Here is a 22,370-nt window from a genome sequence, read left to right on the forward strand (position 1 = left end):
GCAGTTTACAGAAACCTCACTTTGTTATTCATTGGCTGCCTGCCTGGTAAATGTATCTGCTCCTGTTTCAGGTGACCGACCATGCAGATATCAATGAGAGGGCTGGCGCTGTGCCAGCTTGCTGTTGCCCAGTCTGGCCAAATCAAGAGTGTTCTGAACCTGGTAACCCGCCTCCTGTCCCCCAGCACCCGTACCCTGTTCAGCGAGACAGGAGTGTGGGAGAAAGACTATCAAACGGAGACCCGATGCAAAGTGGAGGAATGGTGGCACCCAAGAATAATGGCGCAGTGGCAGAAGAATGCGCCGGAGGAAGTAAGAAGTATTCCAGTGTTTCTTTGGGTGTCTTAAGCTACAAAAAGCTTTTCGATTGGTCCTTTAGATTGCATCAGGTGGCTGTAGCATAATCCTTGGCTGCTAATTTGCCTGTCAAATCACACCGACTTTAAAGGGCTGGTTTTTGCGACTGATAAACTCGTATTGTTATTTTAAATGCCATGGAGGGATCCCTGCTGACACAGACCTTTTAGTTAAAGAGCAACATTTTGTCGATGACTCCATTTAGGTTAAAGTAATCACACTGCATTGATAAGAAGATTGTTACCCAGCAGACTCAGTTGCCGCTCTGAAGAGATCTTATTTGGCCGCGCTGTTTCGGTAATTGAGTGTCTTGGATATTTTACTTTGTTAGTTCTCTGTTATGAACTTAAGAAAAATGTCATATTAGGCTGGAGGTTTTCGAAATACTGGAAATCTCCTTTAAGTGTACTTCAAATGGCTCCCGGCTATTGCTGGCACTGGTAGTTCGTCTCCGACCCGGAGCTTTGGCTGATTATTTATCCTAATGGGCTGAACCCGCGGCTGTCTGGGACAGGCTGACAGTGATTAAGTGCATTTTTTGATAGCTCTGTTCCTAATTAATTTATTGAAAAATTCATGAATCAGGTTTCCTGTGATCACGTATAGCTGGGTGTAGCCAGCTCTTACTGTGTTGCCGTGGTAATGGCATTGTTCATATAGTTATATATTATACAGTATTCCTGTTCTGACGGGTTAATCCACCGTCTTTTATTCGGCTCCTTCAAAAGACAGGCGGATAGTGGAATCTTTTATTTAGCCCCTCTCTCTTACAGCTCTGTGTATTATTGTGACTGTTGTTTTTCAACAGGGCTCCACCAAGAAGAAGTTTTACGTCCTCTCCATGTTTCCGTACCCGTCGGGCCGCTTGCACATGGGCCACGTACGGGTTTATACCATTAGTGACACCATCAGCCACTTCCAGAGAATGAGAGGCCATCAGGTATGCCATCTTACGATCTCCTTCTATCCACTCTGAAATATACAGGCTTAGCTGTCCCCGTTTTCTTGCACTTTCCTGTCTGGAAGATTATTTGATGTCCGTGTGTCCAGTGGTTGCTGGTAAACCACCCGCTCTGGAATGGAAACCGCCAGCAACGAACGAAAATGCAAAAAAATACATTTCTTGAAACTAAAAACCGATTTGCTTTGCGAGACGCCACTAAAGCTCCTGTGACTGAATGCATTCACGTGATTTGGTGAAGTAAACCTTCGTAGGCGTGAAAGTCAGACACGTTTCTTGTCCTTTGATCGACAATGAATTCTGTGACTTCCTGTGTAAAACCTTGTGCATCCAACGAAACCGATTTATCCAAAGACCGAGCTGTCGACCGCCGTGATGAGAAACAAACGGATGCTGCAGTTGGGCTTCAGCGCTGCCGCAGATGGAGAGAATCTTCACACTGGAACTGAGTGGGAGGACACTTTCAGGACACTTGCAACCAAGTGACTCCGCATTCACACAATCGTTCTCCCAGCATCCTTCTCCTTCTCGCTGTCAACGTCACCAGCTGCGAATCGACTAGCTCTCAGTCCCGTGGACGGAGTTCCATCGAATGTTCCTCCGCCGACCCCCTCCTCCATCCTTCACCGCCTCTTGTTACTGAGGTGCACCCGGAGACCTCCGTGATGACACGCAAGCGAAGACTGGGACTTGTGTTTGCGCTGTTTGAAGGATAAGTGGAGCTGAAGCTATTTGCAGAGGAAAGATAATTTGCTTCTGGTGCTTTGATCGCAGCTCGTCTGTCCCTGTAGCGTCCCCTCACAACTACTGCCTCACTTTAATGGAGTGTGTGCATTGAGTAAAGAAAACACGTCGCATAATCATCTTGATGAGCCGCGTGTTTCAACTGCCTTATCGACACGGACGCCTGAAGTCACAGCGGGCTGCCGCTCTAAGCCTAATCCGGCACTCGGCTTTACAGGCGAGAATGCACGCAGTTACCAAGGATACCAATTTTGTCTGAAACGTTAGACCCGTTAGTCAGTGGAATCATATCTAGTCCTCAGCTCCTTGTCACTCTGCCTCTCCTCTCCTTCAGTCCCCGTGTCTTCATCTCATTTCTCACTCAGCCAGCATAGCCGGAGAGAAAAAGGGGAAAAGAGACTTTGTCTCGAGTAGACGATGATTTATGTCAGGGCATTTTGTTTTTTTTCCCCATCGCTATGAGCAGTAAATTGGATATGGATCCAAAGGAGACACAGATCCAGCCCCTCCTGGATGTGGAAGGCGCCGTCACCTACCTGCTGCAGTGGGTCCTGTGCAAAAAACGACAGTCTGGCATTAAAAGGCTTTTCCCATATGAATTTGCTGAAGTAGATTTTCTCTGTGCTCATCATAAATCTAAGTATGGGGATTATTTCATCATCACTCGTCTGGAAACCAGTCATTGTTCAAAATACGACCTGATTCTTTACGTGCATGGAGACGTTTTCAGAGACTGGGACTTTTCTCAGCAATAAAGGAGACAGATTCTCACAGTAAAAGAACAATATTTGCATATTTACTGGTTCTGAAAGATTACATTTGTCTTGTTACATTTTGGGCTGGAAAATTCTGTTATGAATGAATATGTTGGTTATGCTTTCTTTTTTCATGGATAACCTGAACCAGATTATTTTTTTGTCATTTTATTTGTTTGAAAACAGCAAATGTTCACATTAAAAAAAGCAGAAAAGGTTACGTTAAATATCTTGAAATGAGTCAAATAATGACACAGAACTCCTGCCTGCCTCCTCAGGTGTTGAATCCGATGGGTTGGGATGCCTTCGGACTTCCAGCTGAAAACGCAGCCATTGAGCGAGGCCTCGACCCAGAAGACTGGACTAAACGGTACGGGAAATATCGCTCCAGTTCTTTTTAGCATTGATCATGCGTGTTAGCCTCAACACTGCTGCTCTGCATCACCTCCTCAGTAATATTCAGTCAATGCGGGAGCAGCTGGACAGCCTTGGCCTTTGCTTTAACTGGGACCGGGTGAGTAACGGGTGACAAATGACTGAGCTTCAGACTGTGCTGTCTGCAACACCACTGACCTGACTCTGGCTTTACCTGGCAGGAAGTGACCACCTGCCTTCCAGACTACTACAGGTGGACGCAGCATCTGTTTGTCAATCTTTTTGAAGCCGGCCTGGCATATCAGAAAGAGGTGGGAATGGCCTTTAGACTAAAGTGCTTTAACTGCTTTTAGACTGAATAGAAACGAGCAGAGCTCAGTGGAAGCCTTTTGATTATATTGAAGTGACTTGAGAAGACCTTGAAATAAGCCTGTGGTCTGGCCACTAATGTAAACTGTCTTCTTTAGCGCTGCTTTCTCATTTCAATTCGTGCACATTTGAGTGCGTCTTTTCCAGGCGGTGGTGAACTGGGACCCGGTGGATCAGACGGTACTGGCTGACGAGCAGGTGGATGAAAATGGCCGCTCCTGGAGGTCGGGTGCCCTGGTGGAACAGAAGCTTCTCACACAATGGTTCATCAAGACTACAAACTTTGCCAAGGTAAGGCTGTTTGGTGTGTGTGTGTGTGTGTGTTTGTGTGACAAATAGATTGGCAGCAGCTTCAGTGGACCCCACTGATAACAATCAGCTGCAGGTCTGCCGCTTTATTTCTGCAATCAGTCTCCCGGATGCCGCTGTTTGTAACCTGGCATGTCTCAGTCTCACAGAGAGATACTGCTGGTATCAGGGTAATATCATCAGGATGCCTGGCCGGCTGAAGGGAAGCCTCCACCTTGTCAGAACACGGCACAGGCCTGCTGCAGAGTGAAATGATTTCCTCTGTACTCATGGATCAATCACAGGAAACGCAGCTTTCCAAGTGTTAAACCTGCACGTGCATTGGTGGGCATGTGGTACCTGTGTTAATTCAGCCTTTGTAAGTTCTTCATAAGCTGTGAAAATATGGATTCTGAATCTGTTGGGCTGTAACAAGAGATGATTTTGATTTTAAATCTCTCAATTATATTGTTGATTTTTTTTTACATTCAGAAAATGGTCATTACAGTTTCTCCGAGTCAAAATCCGTCCAATTTCTAACAAGCAAAGATTCATATTTTGAATGCAAAACCATGAGAAATATCGACAGTTGTGCTTTAGAAGTGACCATAATGGATTATGGGAAACAACGCGGTCACATTTTTTTCTTCTGCCAATCAAAGTGAGACAATCAGACGCAAATGGATTCTAAAACCTGTTTGTGAAGTGAAATCGATATCAAACCTTCTTGTATGGCTTGAAAAAAAAGGGGATTTCCAATAAATGGAATAAAAATCCTGCAAAAAACCACTAGATTTATCGAAAAGAAAATTGTTCAGTCAATTTTAGTGACTGTGCTGAAGCTGCACACGCCTGTCTATGTCAGAGGTGTGAGAGGAGGTGGAGAAGCCCTGCTGTGGCAATGTGTTCCTGCATTTCTAATTTTCTCTGACGAGAGATGTGGTGAGGAAGGAAGAGGAAGGTGTTAAGAGGAATGGATCAGTCCACCATGTGCCAAGTAGAAAATGTTACCATTGGACTGGGATTCCACGGTGTCCTCTTTCTTTGCTGGTCTGTGTCGATAGAAAACGCTAATGTCAGACTATAGTTATTCGTTTCGCTGTCAGGTTCTTTCTATGCCAAAAGACTTTCCGCACGAGCAAGAAACATATTGTTTATTTCGGGACACGGATGACTGCATATTATTTCAAAGATGGCCTTTTTTTCTGGAAAGATCAGGATACAAAATGATAACATGGTAATAGAGGTTTCAATTTCATGCATAACCACACTTGTTGCAGTCTGCCACACACACACACACACACACACACACACACACACACACTGCCTGTCTGTTAACATGCAGGGATATCTAAAGGATTTAGTGCGCTCAGAGCTTGATTATAATGTTGCTCAAATATTATCACAGTTTTTAGAGGTGTTTTGTGTGCATTAACCTCCCCACGCGTCTCTCGTTGGTTTCATAAGTCTCATGCAGTTCCTCCTTTTGTGGATATTTTTCAGTGAGATATTTTCGGTTTATAGAAATGTCAGATTCACATCATTACTTTAGGATTTGTGTTTGTTTCATGTGTTTATTTATGGACTGGATTCACTGATGAGGTATCACAGGCTTGGAGGCAGAGTGAGAGGGATTGTGGGTAATAGATTTTGACACGTGGAAAAGGAAATAGAAACTTTTAGCTTCTCTGGTCTCATCTGTGACCTTTTGGCCTGAGTCTCGTTTATATGCATAGCTTCCTCTAATCATCCAGAATGAGTGTGTGTGTGTGTGTGTGTGCGTCTGTGTGTGTGTGTGTGGTTGTGTAGACTCCATCAGCAATTGCTTTGTAATGTCAGGGAAAGCAGGATGAGTGGCGGTTAGGATTTTTGAAAATCCCTTTTTGTCTGTGTAATGTGACCGGGGCAGCTCTGCTGCTTTGTCAAAATAAATTGGCTCTGCTTCAAAAGAAGCCACATGAATTGGAGTCAATTGCATTATGCGACTACTGCAGGCAGACTCATACTTATGAGGAGCCCTTACAAAAATTCTTGTTTATAAGAAATCTGTATTTTCCACCGTGAGCTGCTTCCAAACTTATACAAGGTGGTTAACTAGTGACTTGTTTCTGTCTCCCTGCTCCAGCCCCTCCTTGACTCCCTGGCGGACCTCCCTGAGTGGTACGGGGTTAAAGCCATGCAGGCGAACTGGATTGGAGAGTGTACCGGATGCTACTTTGATTTCAGACTGAAGGTGCGTCTCGGCTCCCTTTTCACTGCTGGCTTTTTATTCATTCATCACTCTCACTTTCTGTCAATCGCAGTCTTTTTCCGCCCAGCGTTTCCGTATTTCCTCCCCCCTTCCCAGCCTCTGTTTTTCATCTTTCTCCTACCCAGTGCTGATTGATTGCTTTATTTTTGCTTTCCTCTTAAATGTCATTATTCCGAAACATAGAAATCACCATATTTATTGGATTCATCATCTATAATTGGCAATTTTCTAGGGAATCTATGCTCCGTATTTCTGGTTCCTCACAGTTCAAACGCTCCCTCAGAGCCCTAAGATCTCCCCTTGAAAAAGATTTATTCAAATCAATCTTCAGTGTTCAGAGGAAGGTGAGTGTGTGTTTGTGGGTTTTTTGACTGTGCCTTTCTTACATGGTTTAGGTTGAAACCATGGGCCAGAGAGTTAATTGGATGACAACTTGTCTTAGAGCACATCAGGATAAGGGTGTATAATGAACAAGGACTCTTGGCTGAATTAGCCCCCCAAGATATGTCACTCCTACGACATGACATCTACGATTTACCCAAGAATTCTATACATAAATCATTTTTAGATCAAGCAAACCTTGTCCTGTGCTACCACTCCTCTTGTTAGTTGAATACAATATGGGGCGTGTTAAACACAAATGGTGGACATCATTTAAAATGTAATATGTGTGGCAGCCTGACGAGCTAGCGGCCCCATTATCTCTGCTCCGGTGAGGCTGTCGACACACGGACGAAGAGACATTCCCACGCGCTCCTTCTCTCATCTCCCAGGTAAATGGGCAGGAGACGGGGGAGACCCTGTCCGCCTACGCCTCCTCTCCAGAGACGCTGTTCGGAGCAGCTTATTTGGCCATTCTTCCATCCCATAGACTGCTGCACGGCAGCAGCTCAGTCCGCTCTGCCCTACAGAAAGCCTATCAGCCCGGCGAAGGTGAGCTGTCTGTCACGGTGTAGGACGAGTTTCTCTCTCTCTCCCCTAGGAAACAGTCGCATTATATGATTTTCTTTCAGCAGCAACATAAGCTGCTACTTTTTCATGTCGGCACTTTGAAAGGTTCTTTGTTCACGTTTTGATCCTTTGCACTGTGTGTGCATTCTTATTTGAGCAATGCCTCATGAGCTAAAGTTCACTCGTGAAACATCAAAAGTGACTTACATGCTTTTGGCAGTAAGGATTTGTGCAATTCTGGGCTACATATATTCCATATCACCAGTATGTATGTCTGTTTTGAAAAAGTATAGTTGTAGTTGCTGCTTTGGACAGTGTGTATGTTAATTGGGATTCCCCTGAGGCTTTCTGTACCTCACCGGTGATTGATTGTTGCTAATGAGCTATGAGAGGAAGCAGCGTTGCCTCTCTCACTCCTGCCTTTGTTCGCCAGACTCCTTGACAGAGGTCACGGCTCACAACCTGTTCACCGGCCGGGAGGTTCCCCTGGTCATCTCGCGCAGGGAGGCGTTTGATGGCTATCTGGATACCAGGATTGGTGAGTTATTGACCCTGCAGTGGGAGGTTGACTCTCATAGAGGAGGAGGTGGAACCCAAGTGATTGTTGGCGGCACTACGACATGCTCAACGTCTCATGATGCATGACCGTGTTTTTGCTGTACGTTCCTGCTGTATCCGTGACTCACAGGGATCCCAGACTCCAGCGAGGAGGATCTGTGTGTGGCCAGAGCGCTAAACCTGAGCTGGACCACTGTCCTGAAAACCAATGACCACGGGGCTCAAGTTCTCCTGAACTCCGACGAGGTCAGCGCTGTTCATAAAGGTCGCATCACTGATGAAAAGCAAATCAGTCATGCTACTTAAAATATTATTTGACTGCATAAATCTAGGACACCATCGCTCATTTCCTCAGGCAGAGGTTTTCATCCAGAGCTTTTCTTTCTCTAGTTCTCAGGCCTCACCACGCAGCAGGCCTTTGACTCCATTACCCAGAAGGCCAGAGAGCAGAAAGTTGGAGGCTACCTGACCAGCTCCAAACTCAGAGATTGGTTGATATCCAGACAGCGTTACTGGGGCACACCCATCCCCGTGGTGCATTGTGGGTCTTGTGGTCCGGTTGCTGTCCCTGTGGAGGAGTTGCCGGTTAGATTACCGAAGCTGCCGTCTCTCACAGGCAAAGGTGCTTCGCCGCTGGAGGCTGCTCACGACTGGGTCAGCTGCACATGTCCCAAGTGAGATTAAATATTTATTGCTTTTCATTTACCAGTATATGTTATTTATTGTTAATCATGAATACATTATTCTCTAAGGTCTTCTCATCTCATCAGTCCTGTATTACATCTTTTTTTTGTGATAATGAATGATATGTACGAAATTATTCATTACATATTATCTCGTCTGCAAGGAAAGTGAAGAATTGTCGTAACTAATAGTCAAAGGATGTGTTTTAATGTGTGGAATCTATGCAATGGGGATGCATTTTGTTTAGAAGGTAGAGTGTGTACTCCACATATTGAGGCTGCAGTCCTTTTCGTCAAACAAATATGTTGGATGCATCCCCCCCCCCCCCCCCCCCCATATCCCCTCCGATCTTTCTGAATACATAAATATAAAAAACAAATATTCTTTACATCTATATTTAACAGTTTGCTGTCTTCTTCACTGTCTTTGATGTCTGATTGCTGCAACAAGTGATGTGGATTATGGTAAAAATCAAGTTTAAGGAGGATAAAATCTGATCTGATATCCAGTTTATAATATCTGGTCATAAGAAGACATTCAGAAGGCAAAAAGATTGGGAACCATGACGTTAAACATGATCTGAAATGTTCTTCTAATTTCAAAACGAGGTGTATAAAATCTTGTTTGGAATCTTTCCAACTAAGTGTGGGACTCCTTTAATTCCCTGTTCACTTGTGGATCTTGCACAGTAAACAAACTGCGTGCTGAAGTACGCTTGATTGAGTCACCGCCCACCTCCTGGCGCACCCGCATTAGCAAATTATCCCTATTCATCTGTGCGGTTTCTGTCAGCAGGATGCAGACAAGCATGAAGAATGCTTTATTTATTTTATGGCACGATACAAATTCGATTGGGGAAAATGATCCCAGGAGAAGTGAGTCATTCGTAAACGTCCAACCACGGGACTCCGTGTTTCCTGTATTTCCTCTACAGATGCAGCGACGCGGCTGTCTGCCGAGAGGACTGACAGTTTCACAGGAACACAGAGCACCAACGGCGAGCAAATTGTGCGATTAATACGCGGCTTCTGTCAGGGTTATGTAATGAGTGGCATCTGCGACGGGCGCAGCATGAGTTGATTATTATGGAGGTTACGTAGCCAGCGGAGCCTCCAGAGACACACGGAGCTGTATGGACACATACACAATTGCACGAGTCGGGAGCGATACGAGCGACGCTGCTGACACGGGAATCCCTCTCTGAATATGAGTAATCACCATAATCTGCACCATGTTGATTTGAAAAATTGGTTCACTCGGATGCAGATGGCTCAAGTCATCAGATTGCGTTCACTCACTTCCTCAAAGCTTCTATAATTCCTCCCATCAGCAGTGATTGATGGCAATAATCACCACGAAGCCATTATCTCCTCTCTTTCCGTCTCCCCTCAGCTGTTAAGCGTCTGTAGAAATTTGTTCATTTCACTTGTCGACCATGTCCAATTAAAGTCTGAGACAAGCGCAAAGGAGAGGGCTTATTAGCACTGGTTTTTATTTGTCCTTCAGGAAGTCGTTTCCTATACGTGCTCCTCTCATCCCCTGAATTCTGTAAATTGGCTTGCCTTGGCTTAGCCTGGCTGGAAATAGGGGTGCGTGCAGGCGTGTGTTATTCCGTGAATTCACAGGTAAATGAGGAGACAAATTGGGTGAGCACACATGCAGACAGGCTTTCACCGGCAGTCAGACAGCAGACAGCAGATGCAGGGCCATTGTCTGTGGTAAGATGGCCTTCATAGAGTGAGCAGCTGTCGCTCTCCCCTCGTCTGTTTCAGAGCCTTCTGACTCTTTCTGGCTCGTCCTGCGTACACATCAGGCTTATTCTCCCACATTAGCTGCTGAGCTCTTTTCAAGGTTTAGAGAAGTTTTCTCTCCAAAGACAAAATGTGTGCATGGATTTTGTAGGTGGTACCAGCTGTGTGTGCGCAGAGACCACAATCTGGCCTCAGATGATCCAGCCTGGAGTGGAAGAGGAAGCGAGAACGAACGCTCACTTAGATTCTTTTGTGATGGAAGGTGCTTCATTATCCTGCTGGGTTTTCTCATTTGAAATAGCACTTGGCTTCCAAATATTAACCCTTCTACTACACCTTAGTTTTGTTGCTAGGCAACCATCAGCTCCTACATCATCACGAAAGCCTTTATGGACCAGTGGGTGTGTGTATGTGTGTGTGTGTGTGGCGGATGAGGGGGCTTGTCTCGTGATGTGTGCGTCTGTGTTGGTGAGTTTGAGATTAAAACATTAGACAGAAACATTTGTCCACAAAGCGATTCACGCTTTGTTGCACATAACAAAAGCTCAGAGCTCTGGTTGTGTTTATCTTTCTGGGACACTGATTTTAACTCTATAGAGACTCATTATAAAGTCAACAGCAGACACTGTCACTGTTCCGTTAAGTGGCTTGACTCAAATCAGAGCAGAAGATACTGTCCATTCGTCCTCCTTCTGGATGTCCTCTCCTCCCACCTGAAAGTGATGTTTGTAGATGAGCGCTATGTTACCACGGGCTGTTTGGCCTGGCTTTAGGGGCACAAGGTGGCATTTTCAACACAAACACATGATCGTGTGTTGAGCCGTGCCAGTCTGCTCCCTGTTAGCACAGCTTGTTAGTCAGGGCACAGGAACAGAGCTCTGATGCCAATCTGGCTTAGCTGGGGGTGTGACACACACACACACACACACACACTATATACCACATCATTAATCTTACAAACAAGGATTGTTCATCTGTTCACTTCCTAATTTCCCAGCCTAATACTGAACTTTGAGCACCCTTGTCCAACTTTCTGTCTCTCCTGTCAGATGTAAGGGTCCAGCGAAGAGGGAGACTGACACCATGGACACGTTTGTGGACTCAGCCTGGTATTACTTTCGATACACGGACCCTCATAACACGGACAGGTATGAACAGCTTCCTCCTGACACCATACTTTGTTGTTTTTCCAAAAATGATTGACTCAGCAAAGCCACCAAATCCATACAATATAATTCATTTAAGTCCCCCCAACACGCTCTGACAGATTGTAGCACAAGTTTTATTAAAACACTTTGTTGGAATGAATGAAAAGCTTCACTTATCTCCAGTATTGGGTGGATCAGCATATTTTTCTGTTTCGTAATATTTAAACATTCATTCCTCCAAAGCATCTGAGCTGTAAATAGGAATCAGATTATTATTTTGCCACACCCACGCACTGTCAGAAGGCCGGCAGAATTTGGAAACAGGAATGTGTTTGAATATTATGACTGTATCCCTCAAGGAAATGTAATTTTATTGACGATGACCTCGACCTGCAGCTGCTGCAAATATATTCATCTGAAGCACCACATACACAAATCATCCACCTGTCACCCAAACAAATGATTTATTCAGGACAGGTCTCTGCACCTTTACTGCTTCCTGTACAATGTTGTCATTAATTATGTTTAATTCTGGCTTGTTTAGTCTTTGTGTTGTTTTGATGTTTCTTTCACATTTTATTTGAATGATGAGAGAGGCTGCCTTTCAATGCAAACAGTGATGAAGGCCAATAAAGTCTCTGTGATGAAGGCTAAGCAGCAAATTGAAAAGCCGTTTATATAAACTTGGCTGGCTCATGATCTATGTAGAGAGCTGCTTTAGCCAAAAACGGTTTTTCTGTATGAACCTGGACTGTGTGTAGGCTGCACTGTTGCAGGAAAAACACAGGACATTAATTCACATGAGATCCTGAAGGATTCAATAGTGAATGAATTTCAAAGAAGCTGCCATTCTTTGCGCATAAATACTGAATGTGGAGCACATTAATCAGATAATGTGCTTTAATGCAGCTTCTTATGCACCTGTCACTACCCTGACCACTTTGGAGTTCACGCTCCACAATGCATAAGTGTGTGATTTTCTTCCTCCTCCTTCCTGATGTTTTTGCCCTCTGGGATTACCACATCTATCACAGCTCCCCTCTTCTGCTCCTCGCAGACCAACACCACGTCTGGTTGGTTAGCCAACAGCTGGGCTTCAGTCTGGAACTTCAAGTCCCACAGGATCTTGGCATACATACATACAGTACATGCACAGATGTTCTTTTCTCCCGTTCCTTCAGAGGCAGGCTTGTGAAACTACTGAAGTAGGATTCAAGCCACCAATCGGCTGTTAAGGACAACAACATTTCCACAAAGATGTCCATCTGATCAATAAATATGATCAACTAGAGAGCAGAGACCTCCGCCGAGCAGCTTTCCTGTCATTTTCATCGTATCTTTTCGCATGATCTTGCTAACAGACGGACAAACAAACCAACGCAGGTGATTTCAGAACATCCGCCTCCGTACTAAATATTACTACTAAAAAAACATTTGAAAGTAAGTGTCATATTTTTCAGTAGACATACAGTTTGGACAAATTATGCCGGGAAATAATTAACAGGATGAATTTCATCAGTAGTTGTTAAGGTGGAACAGCAGGAACCGCTGGGGGAAAAAAACCTGGTGCACCAGGTGACCCAGCTCAACAGCCCTGCTCGGCTGTCACCTGCTGGGATGGCAGCGATACCCAGAGCTGAGGAAGTTCTCAGTGACCTGACTGAGGCTTAAAGCTGCTTTAAAGGGGTGGGGGAGACTCTTTTCCCATCACTTTTCTTAGTGGGACAGATTATGGCACCACAGAAAAAGCAATTACCGGTACACCATTTGCGCATTTCACTTTGCCTCCCTCGCCTCGAGTGCACCCGGGGAAACCGTGTGAAAATGGGAGGAGATGGTGAGAGGAAATAGGAAGCGGGTGTCAGCGGATCTGTGTGTGTTTGTGTGCACGCCCTAGAATAATGCCAGCAAACAGACTAAATTACTTTCAGAGTTCATAACTTCTTTCCCCTGGTTCAATTATCCAGAGTCAACATCAGGCAGACCGGTGTGAATGGTGACTCATAGAGACAGCAGACTGCCCCAGAAAGCATGATCAGATAGAAACCCTGCCTCAGCTGACCACCCATACCGATGATCATCTGTGGAACCAAAATACTTAGTGTTGAGACGAGAGGCTGAGCATAGAGGGAGTCTCATTACTTCCTGATTTGTATTGTGAGTCCCGCGGCACAGAGGGGGACTTCATTGTTTTTATTTATGTCGGCTCTGGATGATCGCGTACCGGCCTGCCACCTAGAGGAACTGTGTGAGCACGCCTAAGCACACAGAACATCCGGCGCTGTAAAATGACTAAAGACTGCTTTAGTGATAATAATAATACTAATAATTATTTTACTTATCTTGCAAAACAAAATTATAAATAACTTTACACTAGAAAATCAATATCAAGCATGTTAGCACAAGAATCAGGTAAGTCTGCCAAGCAAGACAAATCCAGATGATGGATGGATGCGGTGCATTGAAGCTATTATCTGGGCATGCCTAATTGATCTGATTTAGGTGCTAAAATGTTTATCATTGATTCTTTTGAATGTATTTTCTTTTGAACGGTGCTGAATGACGAAAGCTCAATTGCTGATTTATTAACAGTGGAATGAACAAATAGTGCACAAGGAAATAAGATGGAATGTCTGTGTAAGCCCACTATTGTTGATCCCAACATCTTGAAATAAGAAATCATGTGTGTTATATTTAGTACAATATTGCAAGCTTCCATTGATAAAGTTAAATACTAAACATCATATAGAAAAAAAAACAATCAAAATCATAAAATGTATGAACGGAAAATCGTTGTCGTGTAAAGACAGTGAAACATCAGAATGTTGACACAAAGCATCACGGACCTGCACGAATATCCGACTCCAAGGTTAGGAACACATGAATTAATAAATGTCTCTAAAGGCCTCCGTAGAGACGTAAATACAGCTTCACCTGCCGCCTCCCTCTCTCCAGACCTTTTGATCGCCAGCTTGCAGATCACTGGCTGCCCGTGGACGTGTACGTTGGGGGGAAGGAGCACGCCGTCATGCACCTGTACTACGCTCGCTTCCTCTGTCATTTCTGCCAGGACCAGGGTCTCGTGGCTCACAGGTAAGGCTCACGGGGCTTTAGCTGCTTTAGCTGTGCATGCACACGTGGCTGTTTTAACAAACCCTCCTTCTTTCTCTTTCAGGGAACCTTTTTTCAAGCTGCTGGTCCAGGGTCTGATCAAGGGCCAGACTTTTAAACTGGCAGACAGCGGCCAATACCTCAAGAGAGAAGAAATAGACTTCACAGGTACCGTGATGTCAGACACGTCTGTAGCAGATGGGCGAGAAGACAGCTTCAGATGGCTCTGCAGACAAAACCGCGTCTGATAAAACACAGAAAGAAGCATGACAGCTCTTTCTTTTTTATTGAATGCAATCGCATTGATATCCCACCTCATCCCTTCTTGCTACATGTGGCATTTCATCCTTTTTTTTTTTATTGGATTTCCCAGTTAAAAGGTTAGCTGGCTAATCTGGATCGAACCAAACTCACAGCAAAAATCTTCTGATTCTGATTATTTGACTTTAAGTCCACAAATAGACCAAATAACAAAGTTCTAGTCATTTTTAGACATATTAATGAGGAAATACCAAACATTACACCTTTAAGGTGAGGTATTCTGTTTCTTTTATTTAAAGATTCTAGATATATTTTTTATGAGTAGGTCTCTTTCCTGAACTTCATCTCCTCACCTGCCTCTCCCAGATGAGCAGCCGGCAGCACGTTGTGGTGGTCGCATCGAGGTGACGTGGGAGAAGATGAGCAAGTCGAAGAACAATGGTCTGGACCCCCAAGAGGTGGTGAAGCAGTACGGCGTGGACACAGTCCGTCTCTATATCCTTTATTCTGCACCGCCTGAACAGGACATCCTCTGGAATGTCAAAAGTGAGCCATTACACTGACGTCTTGAGATAGTAGAGGATCCAAATGTGCAGATTTATGCCAGTGTGTGTCTGCTACCTCAGAGGATGCCCTCCCTGGGGTTCTGCGATGGCAGTCTCGCCTTTGGCAGGTGGTGACCAAGCTGAGGGAGGCTCGGGAATTTGGAGATGTCCCAAACCCCTCCCTGCTGAAAAAGACAGACCTGGCTGAGACAAAGAAGATCTGGAGGGACAAGAACTATGCTATTAAAGAGGTATCGTCTCCACAGCCTCAGGCATGCTGTTGTCTTAGATGTATCATGTTGCGACAGTCCTCACCAGCAGGGGTCAGTACTGGGCCCATGATCAAAATCCCAATTAGTCACAGTCATCTTCATTCATTAACTGAGGGGGGGGCATCACCCGACTGGGTCCGTCATGGTGCCTATTTAAATTTAAATTTCTCCACTAGCCAATTTGCTGCAGTTGTTATTTTTAATGGGTATTATAAAATAATGAATTTTCTTTGGCCTTGTTGCGTTACAATAGATTGTACTGCTGGAAAGCTGGAAGATGCAATTTCTCAGTTATTGCATGAAGTCATAGTCCAAAGTAATTCGACACTCATTAAACAGCCAACAATAGCCCCAAGTTCCAGCCCTCCATCCTTTGTAATGTGAAACTCCCAGAGGAAAGAGTAAAAGAAGGGGATGGAAATTGATTTGAAATCCACTCTGTCTCCTCTCACACTTTATAAATAGCCTCCTCTGGTTGCCAGGTTGGTTCTCTCTGTCCACCCCGAATAGCTGGTGCTTTTAAAGGACCTCAAGGCTGTTTTCTACAAAGCCCCCAAAGCCTTTGATCCGTCCCCGGGAAAAGCACCGGTTTATTGACCTCCTCCTCCCTAAGGCCTTTCCAAATGGGTTCTTCTTCCCAGAAAGCTGGTGCTCTCAGCTGGTCGACATGGCGATGAAGGTCTTCTGTTTTAGGCCCGTCTCGAAAATATCCCATGACTGTCAATTCATCTTGATGCATTAGCAAGCTAGTCCGGTACGGAAAACAACATGAAGCCCCAGACATGATCATTGTAATAAGTGGCCGCGTCCGCTTGTCTTTTGTCAATGGTGCTTTCAGGTGACATATTACTTCACGGAGGACTTCCTTCTCAACGCTGCCATTTCTCGCTTGATGGGACTTACCAATACTCTGAGTGTGAGTAAGACCTCTGCTACTTTGAAATAGAGATGTCAGTGTCACAGTGTGGAAATCCCATTTGTGTGTTCAGAAAGCAACCGTCAGGGTGGCGCAGCACAGCGTGGAGTTTGAGGAAGCTTTGGCTGCACTTGTTAGAATGACGGCACCGATGGCCCCCCACCTGGCTTCGGAACTTTGGGCAGGTCAGAAACTTATTCACACTCAAACACACACACACACACAGTGAGAGGATTCTGTGATAAAATAAGGTTGTTTCTATTGTCGGCAACAGGATGTTGCCTCAGATAAACTGACTGTTGACACCAACGCTCATCTTGAATTAGTGAACGCCCAGAAGTGATGGACTAAATAATAAATAAATCAGGGAAACTGAGTCTCCTTCGTCTTCCTCTTACATTCCTACCCAGCATAAGCTCCAGAACGGCTCGCATCAAAATAAACTCGCTGTCCATCAAAGCATCGCTGCGAGTTCTTGACCAATAGCAAATCACACAAGGGGAGCTCTAGTGCGGCTTTCTGTGTCTCGTGCGAACGCTTGCCCCTGCGCTGACCCGGAGGATATCCCCTCATTGTCGATGACACACGTACACAAGCTTTCTGCACACAGCTGAGATCAAATATCTTCCCGAAGAGAGAATGTTTCCCAGAAAACCTGACGGACGATTCCTGGGAGGAGGAGGAGGAGAGGGGCATTTTGTTTGTGCTAACAAAGTTAAGTTGTAAGCAGCAAATACAAGTCGGGAACATGTGACCTCTGCTGCACTCAGTCACGCTGTTCGTTGCGCTCTGGCTTGATTGTAATACATTTCACATGACTTTGTATGGAGGAAGTTCACATCCTTCCCCTGTGCCTCAGGGGAGAGGCACACCTGCCTGATGTTTGACCCCTCAAGATGCATTTACCCTTCAAAAACAAAGCAAACTTGGTTTTGAGCCACATTTAAGTTATCCTCGGCAACTTAACTAAAAGACACCCGGTTCATAGCAGGTTTCCCATTTCTGCTCTCCCTCATTCCCTGCAGGTCTTTGCCAAATGAAGAACCCCCAGAGCCCCCTCCTCCGTGGCGGCGGGGACGTCCTGCAGCAGTCGTGGCCAGCTGTGGACCCTGAGTACTTGGACGTGCCTGACTTTGTGCCGCTGTCTGTACGAGTAGGTGCACACATGAGCTCGTGAACATCTGTTTTTGTTATATTGACTTTAAAAGTTCTGCCACAGTTCGTGAAACTCTTTCTGCCAGACTGGAATAGCAGGTTTGTCGAGCTAAAAAACAAAGCTCTTTTTTTTGTTTTTTTGCATGTGGACATGAAAGATTTTTGCTCAGCAGCAACCTTCTCGTTATTTATGCTTGACTTTATTAATAGTTACAAACATATGTTTGCTCTCGCATCCACAAGCAGTTGAAATAAAAACGGTGCTCTTAAAAACAAAGTCTTACATCCACGATTACATTCATAGTCTGTAATTTTCAAGCCAGCCTATGATTACTGTGTGTGTGTGTGTGTGTGCACAAGTGGTGCGCTCCATGCTAAACAGACAAGTGCAACAGTAATTCAAAGCCAGAAGCCGAACACGCCATGTTATTCCTGACTCTCTCTTACCCGGTCACTCTCACTGCCCCAGTTTTTCTTCTACCCGTCAGCTCAGTCAAACAAATAGCGACCCCCCCCCCCCCCCCCCTTTGCTTTCGGCGTGTGTCATTATCAGAAATAATGTTTCTGCACGCAGACAATCAGAGAACATAAAGCCTTGACGGGAAAGTGCAGAAATTCAATTAGATCCAATCTAGCATAGCGCACGCTAACGCTGATGAACAAATGAACTGGGCGCATTGATTGGGCGTGTTGGGACCGTCTGCAGACCGTCATTGCTTTGATTCAGGAAGAGCGAGGAAATGGTACCTTTTGACTTTTAACATGATGCACGATGAGTCATTGTGCTTCCTACTGCGCGTTCATCTTATTGAACCTTCATGCATGTTCTGAGGGTGACGGTTGAAAACCCGACTGAGTCCTCCAGTCTCCACTTTCTCTGCACATGTTCTGTTTATTCTCTCTGACACGTGAAATGAGGCTAATTTACTCATTTTCATATTTCCTGAATTGTTTTCTTTGTGTCTTTAGTGGGCAAATGAGTCATAAAACTCATTTGCCCACTATCACACACACACACATTCTGGCTCCTGGTGCTCAAACGATGATGATGATGATGATGATGATGATGATGATGCTGGTTTTACGTCTGGCTGAGCTCTCTTGTTGGCTTCCTCTGCCCTGTGGAGGCAACCTCAGTCCCTCTGTCCTCTAATCATGTACTTGGGTTTGTCCCAGAAGGGAGCCACGCACCCACCCACACACACACACGCTCACGCACACACACACACAAGGCATTAATTCTCAGCCACTTCTAGAGCCACATTCATCACATACACTTTCTTATAACATCGCAAGGCCGGCTGCCCTCTCATAACTACCCTAACAATGTGTTATAAGGATTCGCTGCTGGTGGTAGGAGAGGTGCGCTGTGCTATTTTGGGACTTTGGTATCAGGAAGGGAGAGTTTGCTCACAGCCTGACGAGGCAGGCTCTTACGGTAGCTTGTTGAGAAGGAAACATTTGACAGACACCTTTTGAGTAACTTGCCAAATCATTATTTCTTTGCTCTTTAAACCCCTCAGATAAACAACAAGGTTTGTGGGACGATGACGGTGCCTCTTGAGGTGTCCAAAGACGCGGAGCGGGTGCAGCAGCTCGTCATGCAGAGCCCGCTTGGACAGGAGCTGCTCAGCGGGCGCAACATCAAGAGAGCCATCCTGTCCCCCAGGACTGCCCTCATCAACTTCCTCATTGATGAGTGATGTTGCTGTGCTCGCTGCTGCTAGATGGCTGTGAATGACCGGCAATCAACAACCTGAGAGGTGCAATTTTATGCTCCATGGATTAAGACAAAGAAAGGATGTGTCTTGACTTCAGTGTAAATATGTCTAAATGTTTTTTATTTCTGTGTTTGTGTTTTTAATAAAAGCCGTAAGACAGAGTCTCGTCTCTTGAAATATTCCAAAGGCCGACTTTGTGCCTTTCTCTTTGACCCTTTTGGTGTTCACACATGAGCCATAACACCACTTTAGGTTCCGGTCGTCACCCCCGTTTTTTGTCTTGTGGCACCTCTATCAGCTTCACACCCACCCACCAGAACCTCACACCAGTCCGCCTGCCATGTCTTGGTCTGCTCAGTGTCTCGGTCAGGATTTGACTTGCTGGTTTTAGCACCGATCTTTTCTGAGTGCCTCATGATGACCTGCCGTTATGCGCCATAAGCCAACAGAAGATCGACTAAAATTTCACTGAGCAGCCTGGAGGTCTGTCGCTGTCTCAGCATCGAGCCAACGTGACTCAATACCGACCTGGCAGAGGACACGGGCCAGCAGAACAGAACTTTATCCACTCTCACACCCACCAGCCTGTCTCTAAAGGCTTGGAGAAGTAAGCGGCTATATGTGCAAGCACTTGCAGCGCCCACATCACCTGCACAAAGAAAATCTGATATTTAGTCTGGCGGTGGGTGTGGATGACGCTGAAGAATGCCAGCTGCTTCTTTCAGTTTTGCACAGTCAGCTTCTGTTAGAGGAAGTGCTTTTATTTTTACAGTATAAGATGTCGGTCTTGAGACTGATAAAATCATGCTTCGTCTCCTTATGTAAGTGACAAGACGGGTTGTTTTCCCATTTAAAAACATGATGGATAAAATGTGCAGACAGAAGGCAAAACTAAACATTCCTGGCTGATCCCCCCTCCTGACCTTTTTTCCATATTTCTGTGCTCTATCTCTGGCCATCAGGTGAAAGGAAAAGGCTCTCAAGAGAGACAGAAAAACAGGAAGAGAAACCGCAAATGAAGCGAGGGGAACACTGAGCCAGAAATCTGTTCATTTTGTCTGCATTGTTTCAGATTCTGTGAATTTGATCTAAACCAGATGCTTTCGGGACACGGAAAGAAGGAGTACAAAGACATAGGGCATTTTGTCTTCCATCAACTCCTCTCTTATTGTCTTTCACACTTTCAGATTGGCTGCATGTAATGAGAATTTGACTGAAGGGACGCAGTTTGTTACGGTGACCTCTTCCTCTTTTTGCAGTTGTTTTCACAACTTCACACTCCTTGCAATGCCGGCTAATAAACAGGTCTGAACTTGAACTGGCTCAAACAATGAGCTCAAGTCATTGTGTCTTTGAGGAAGACGACATGTTTGTAATTTTAGACAGATCACCAATGTGAGGAAACGCCTTCCGGATTTAAGTTACACCATGTTTGATTAACTAGATAAGTAAGATTATGATCAGTGTTAAAAAAAAAAAAAAAAGTATAGTCGTGTACTTGATCAAACTGGAGTAATTAACACATTTCATCAGATCTGCAGTTTCCATGGCGACGAGCAGGATTACTGAACAGGGAGCAGTATATCACGGTGACTCACTCACTTTTCAGAGCCGCAGCCATGATGTCCAGCATGAATGGTCTCCAACAAGTTCAAGAAAATTGCTCTCCTTCATTTTGAGAGATGCTGCTGGTGGAAAATCCGGGCGGAGCGTGCAGCGAGTCAAGGTCTCCATGGCTGCAGCGCTGCAGCGCTTGTCTGGGCAGGGAATAATGCCACAGCTCATTATCTGCTGGTCTGCTGCAAGGTTAATTACTGGATGAGCTCTTTGTGCATGCAGATTTTCAAGTGTCCCTTTAATATGTCAAATACATGAATGCACTGCACTGTTTAATGCTGGCTTCGTTTTTTTATACATTACCTGGTCACTCAGAGAATAAGGTTCCATCGAGGACTCAAACAAAATGGGGTTCTATACTTTTCCTGGGAGACTGAGGCTTTCTCCCAATACATATGAATTATTCCATACTGTAGCCAAACGCTCTCAAATATTCCAGCTTGGGTAAGGTCAAAATATGAAGTGTGTGTGTGTGTGGGGGTCACTGTGTGTGTGCCAGCAGCAGGAATGTGTGACATCATTCCATCAAAACAGAGCGAGCAGCACTGTAAATAGCCCCTAAACCACAAGAGCAACACGCCCATATAGTTACAGCACATTTATAAGGGTTTATTCCACTGCACTGTTTATGGGTGTCACAATGTTACAGTTAGAATGACTACAGTTGTTTTACATACACATGCTGGTAAATAATTTGTAGTTCTATGTCTCTCACAAAGTACTTTTTCAAAGCAAGATTTCGCAGGTAAATGTATACTTCAGGCACCAGCTTTAAATTCTGTCCCAATTATAAATGTATCCCAGAATAATAACTCATTCCTCAGTAGTCTAATATTTCTCAATTCTTAAGCTTTTGAAACACTGTTCCCATACCTGTTTTATAAAGATTTTATGGCCAATTTAAGAGTTGTATAACATATTTAATTAACTTTTATGACTTTTCTCAAGATATTGCCAAGATAATAAATAATTTAATTCACAACTGGGATATGAAAGAGACGTGTCATTATTGTTTTAACTGCAATTCTTAATATGGTGGATGATGAGATTCTTTTAGATAGATTCACAATTAAATTGGACTATCTGGTAATTGGTTTAAATCCAATGAATATAATATGAATATAATCTGTTATTTGGCTTTTAAAGCTTTACATTTTGGTCTAAGTTCTCCATTTTAAAAAATATACTTTTATCCTTCCTAGAGCCCTCTTGTTTCCTGCCTATGGGCTTTTATTTATTCCCAAACTAGAAACCACAGAGGCTTCCTTTTATTATTGTGGTCCCATAGATACAGCCTTCCTGAGGGCCGCTGCAGGGAGTGTTGATGTTACACTTTAGTCCCATTATCAAAATCTGGCTTTCATGTCTCTGTCCTGTTTATTTATTTGCCCAAGTGTTCCATACATTCCTGTTTTATTCATGTGTAGATCCTTTAGTTCTATTGTGGTTTATTATCTGGAATGTTTTACCTTGACTATCCTGCTTTTGTTTTTGCATGTTTAAAATGGTCTAGAGATAGAGAATTGCTTTTTCATTATGTAAAACACTCAGTAACACTTATACAATTTGCTCTACGTTAT

At 44.5% G+C, this 22,370-nt stretch overlaps 1 protein-coding gene across 1 annotated transcript; it reads left to right on the forward strand.

Moving 5' to 3' along the window:
• Positions 1 to 81: 81 nt before the first annotated feature.
• On the forward strand, positions 82 to 19,317 carry lars2 (leucyl-tRNA synthetase 2, mitochondrial). The gene is made up of 20 exons (XM_068760264.1): positions 82 to 312; positions 1,166 to 1,297; positions 3,096 to 3,187; positions 3,271 to 3,331; positions 3,414 to 3,503; positions 3,709 to 3,852; positions 5,975 to 6,082; positions 6,874 to 7,033; positions 7,485 to 7,589; positions 7,740 to 7,855; positions 8,000 to 8,283; positions 11,094 to 11,192; positions 14,148 to 14,285; positions 14,368 to 14,471; positions 14,931 to 15,110; positions 15,191 to 15,360; positions 16,220 to 16,297; positions 16,371 to 16,482; positions 17,323 to 17,450; positions 18,976 to 19,317. Exons 1-20 carry the CDS (start codon positions 82 to 84, stop codon positions 19,153 to 19,155), a joined length of 2,712 nt encoding a protein of 903 aa, XP_068616365.1. The 3' UTR covers positions 19,156 to 19,317.
• The last annotated feature ends 3,053 nt before the right edge of the window (positions 19,318 to 22,370 follow it).

This window comes from Brachionichthys hirsutus, chromosome 3, assembly GCF_040956055.1.
Source record: "Brachionichthys hirsutus isolate HB-005 chromosome 3, CSIRO-AGI_Bhir_v1, whole genome shotgun sequence".
Classification (NCBI taxonomy): Eukaryota; Metazoa; Chordata; class Actinopteri; order Lophiiformes; family Brachionichthyidae; genus Brachionichthys; species Brachionichthys hirsutus.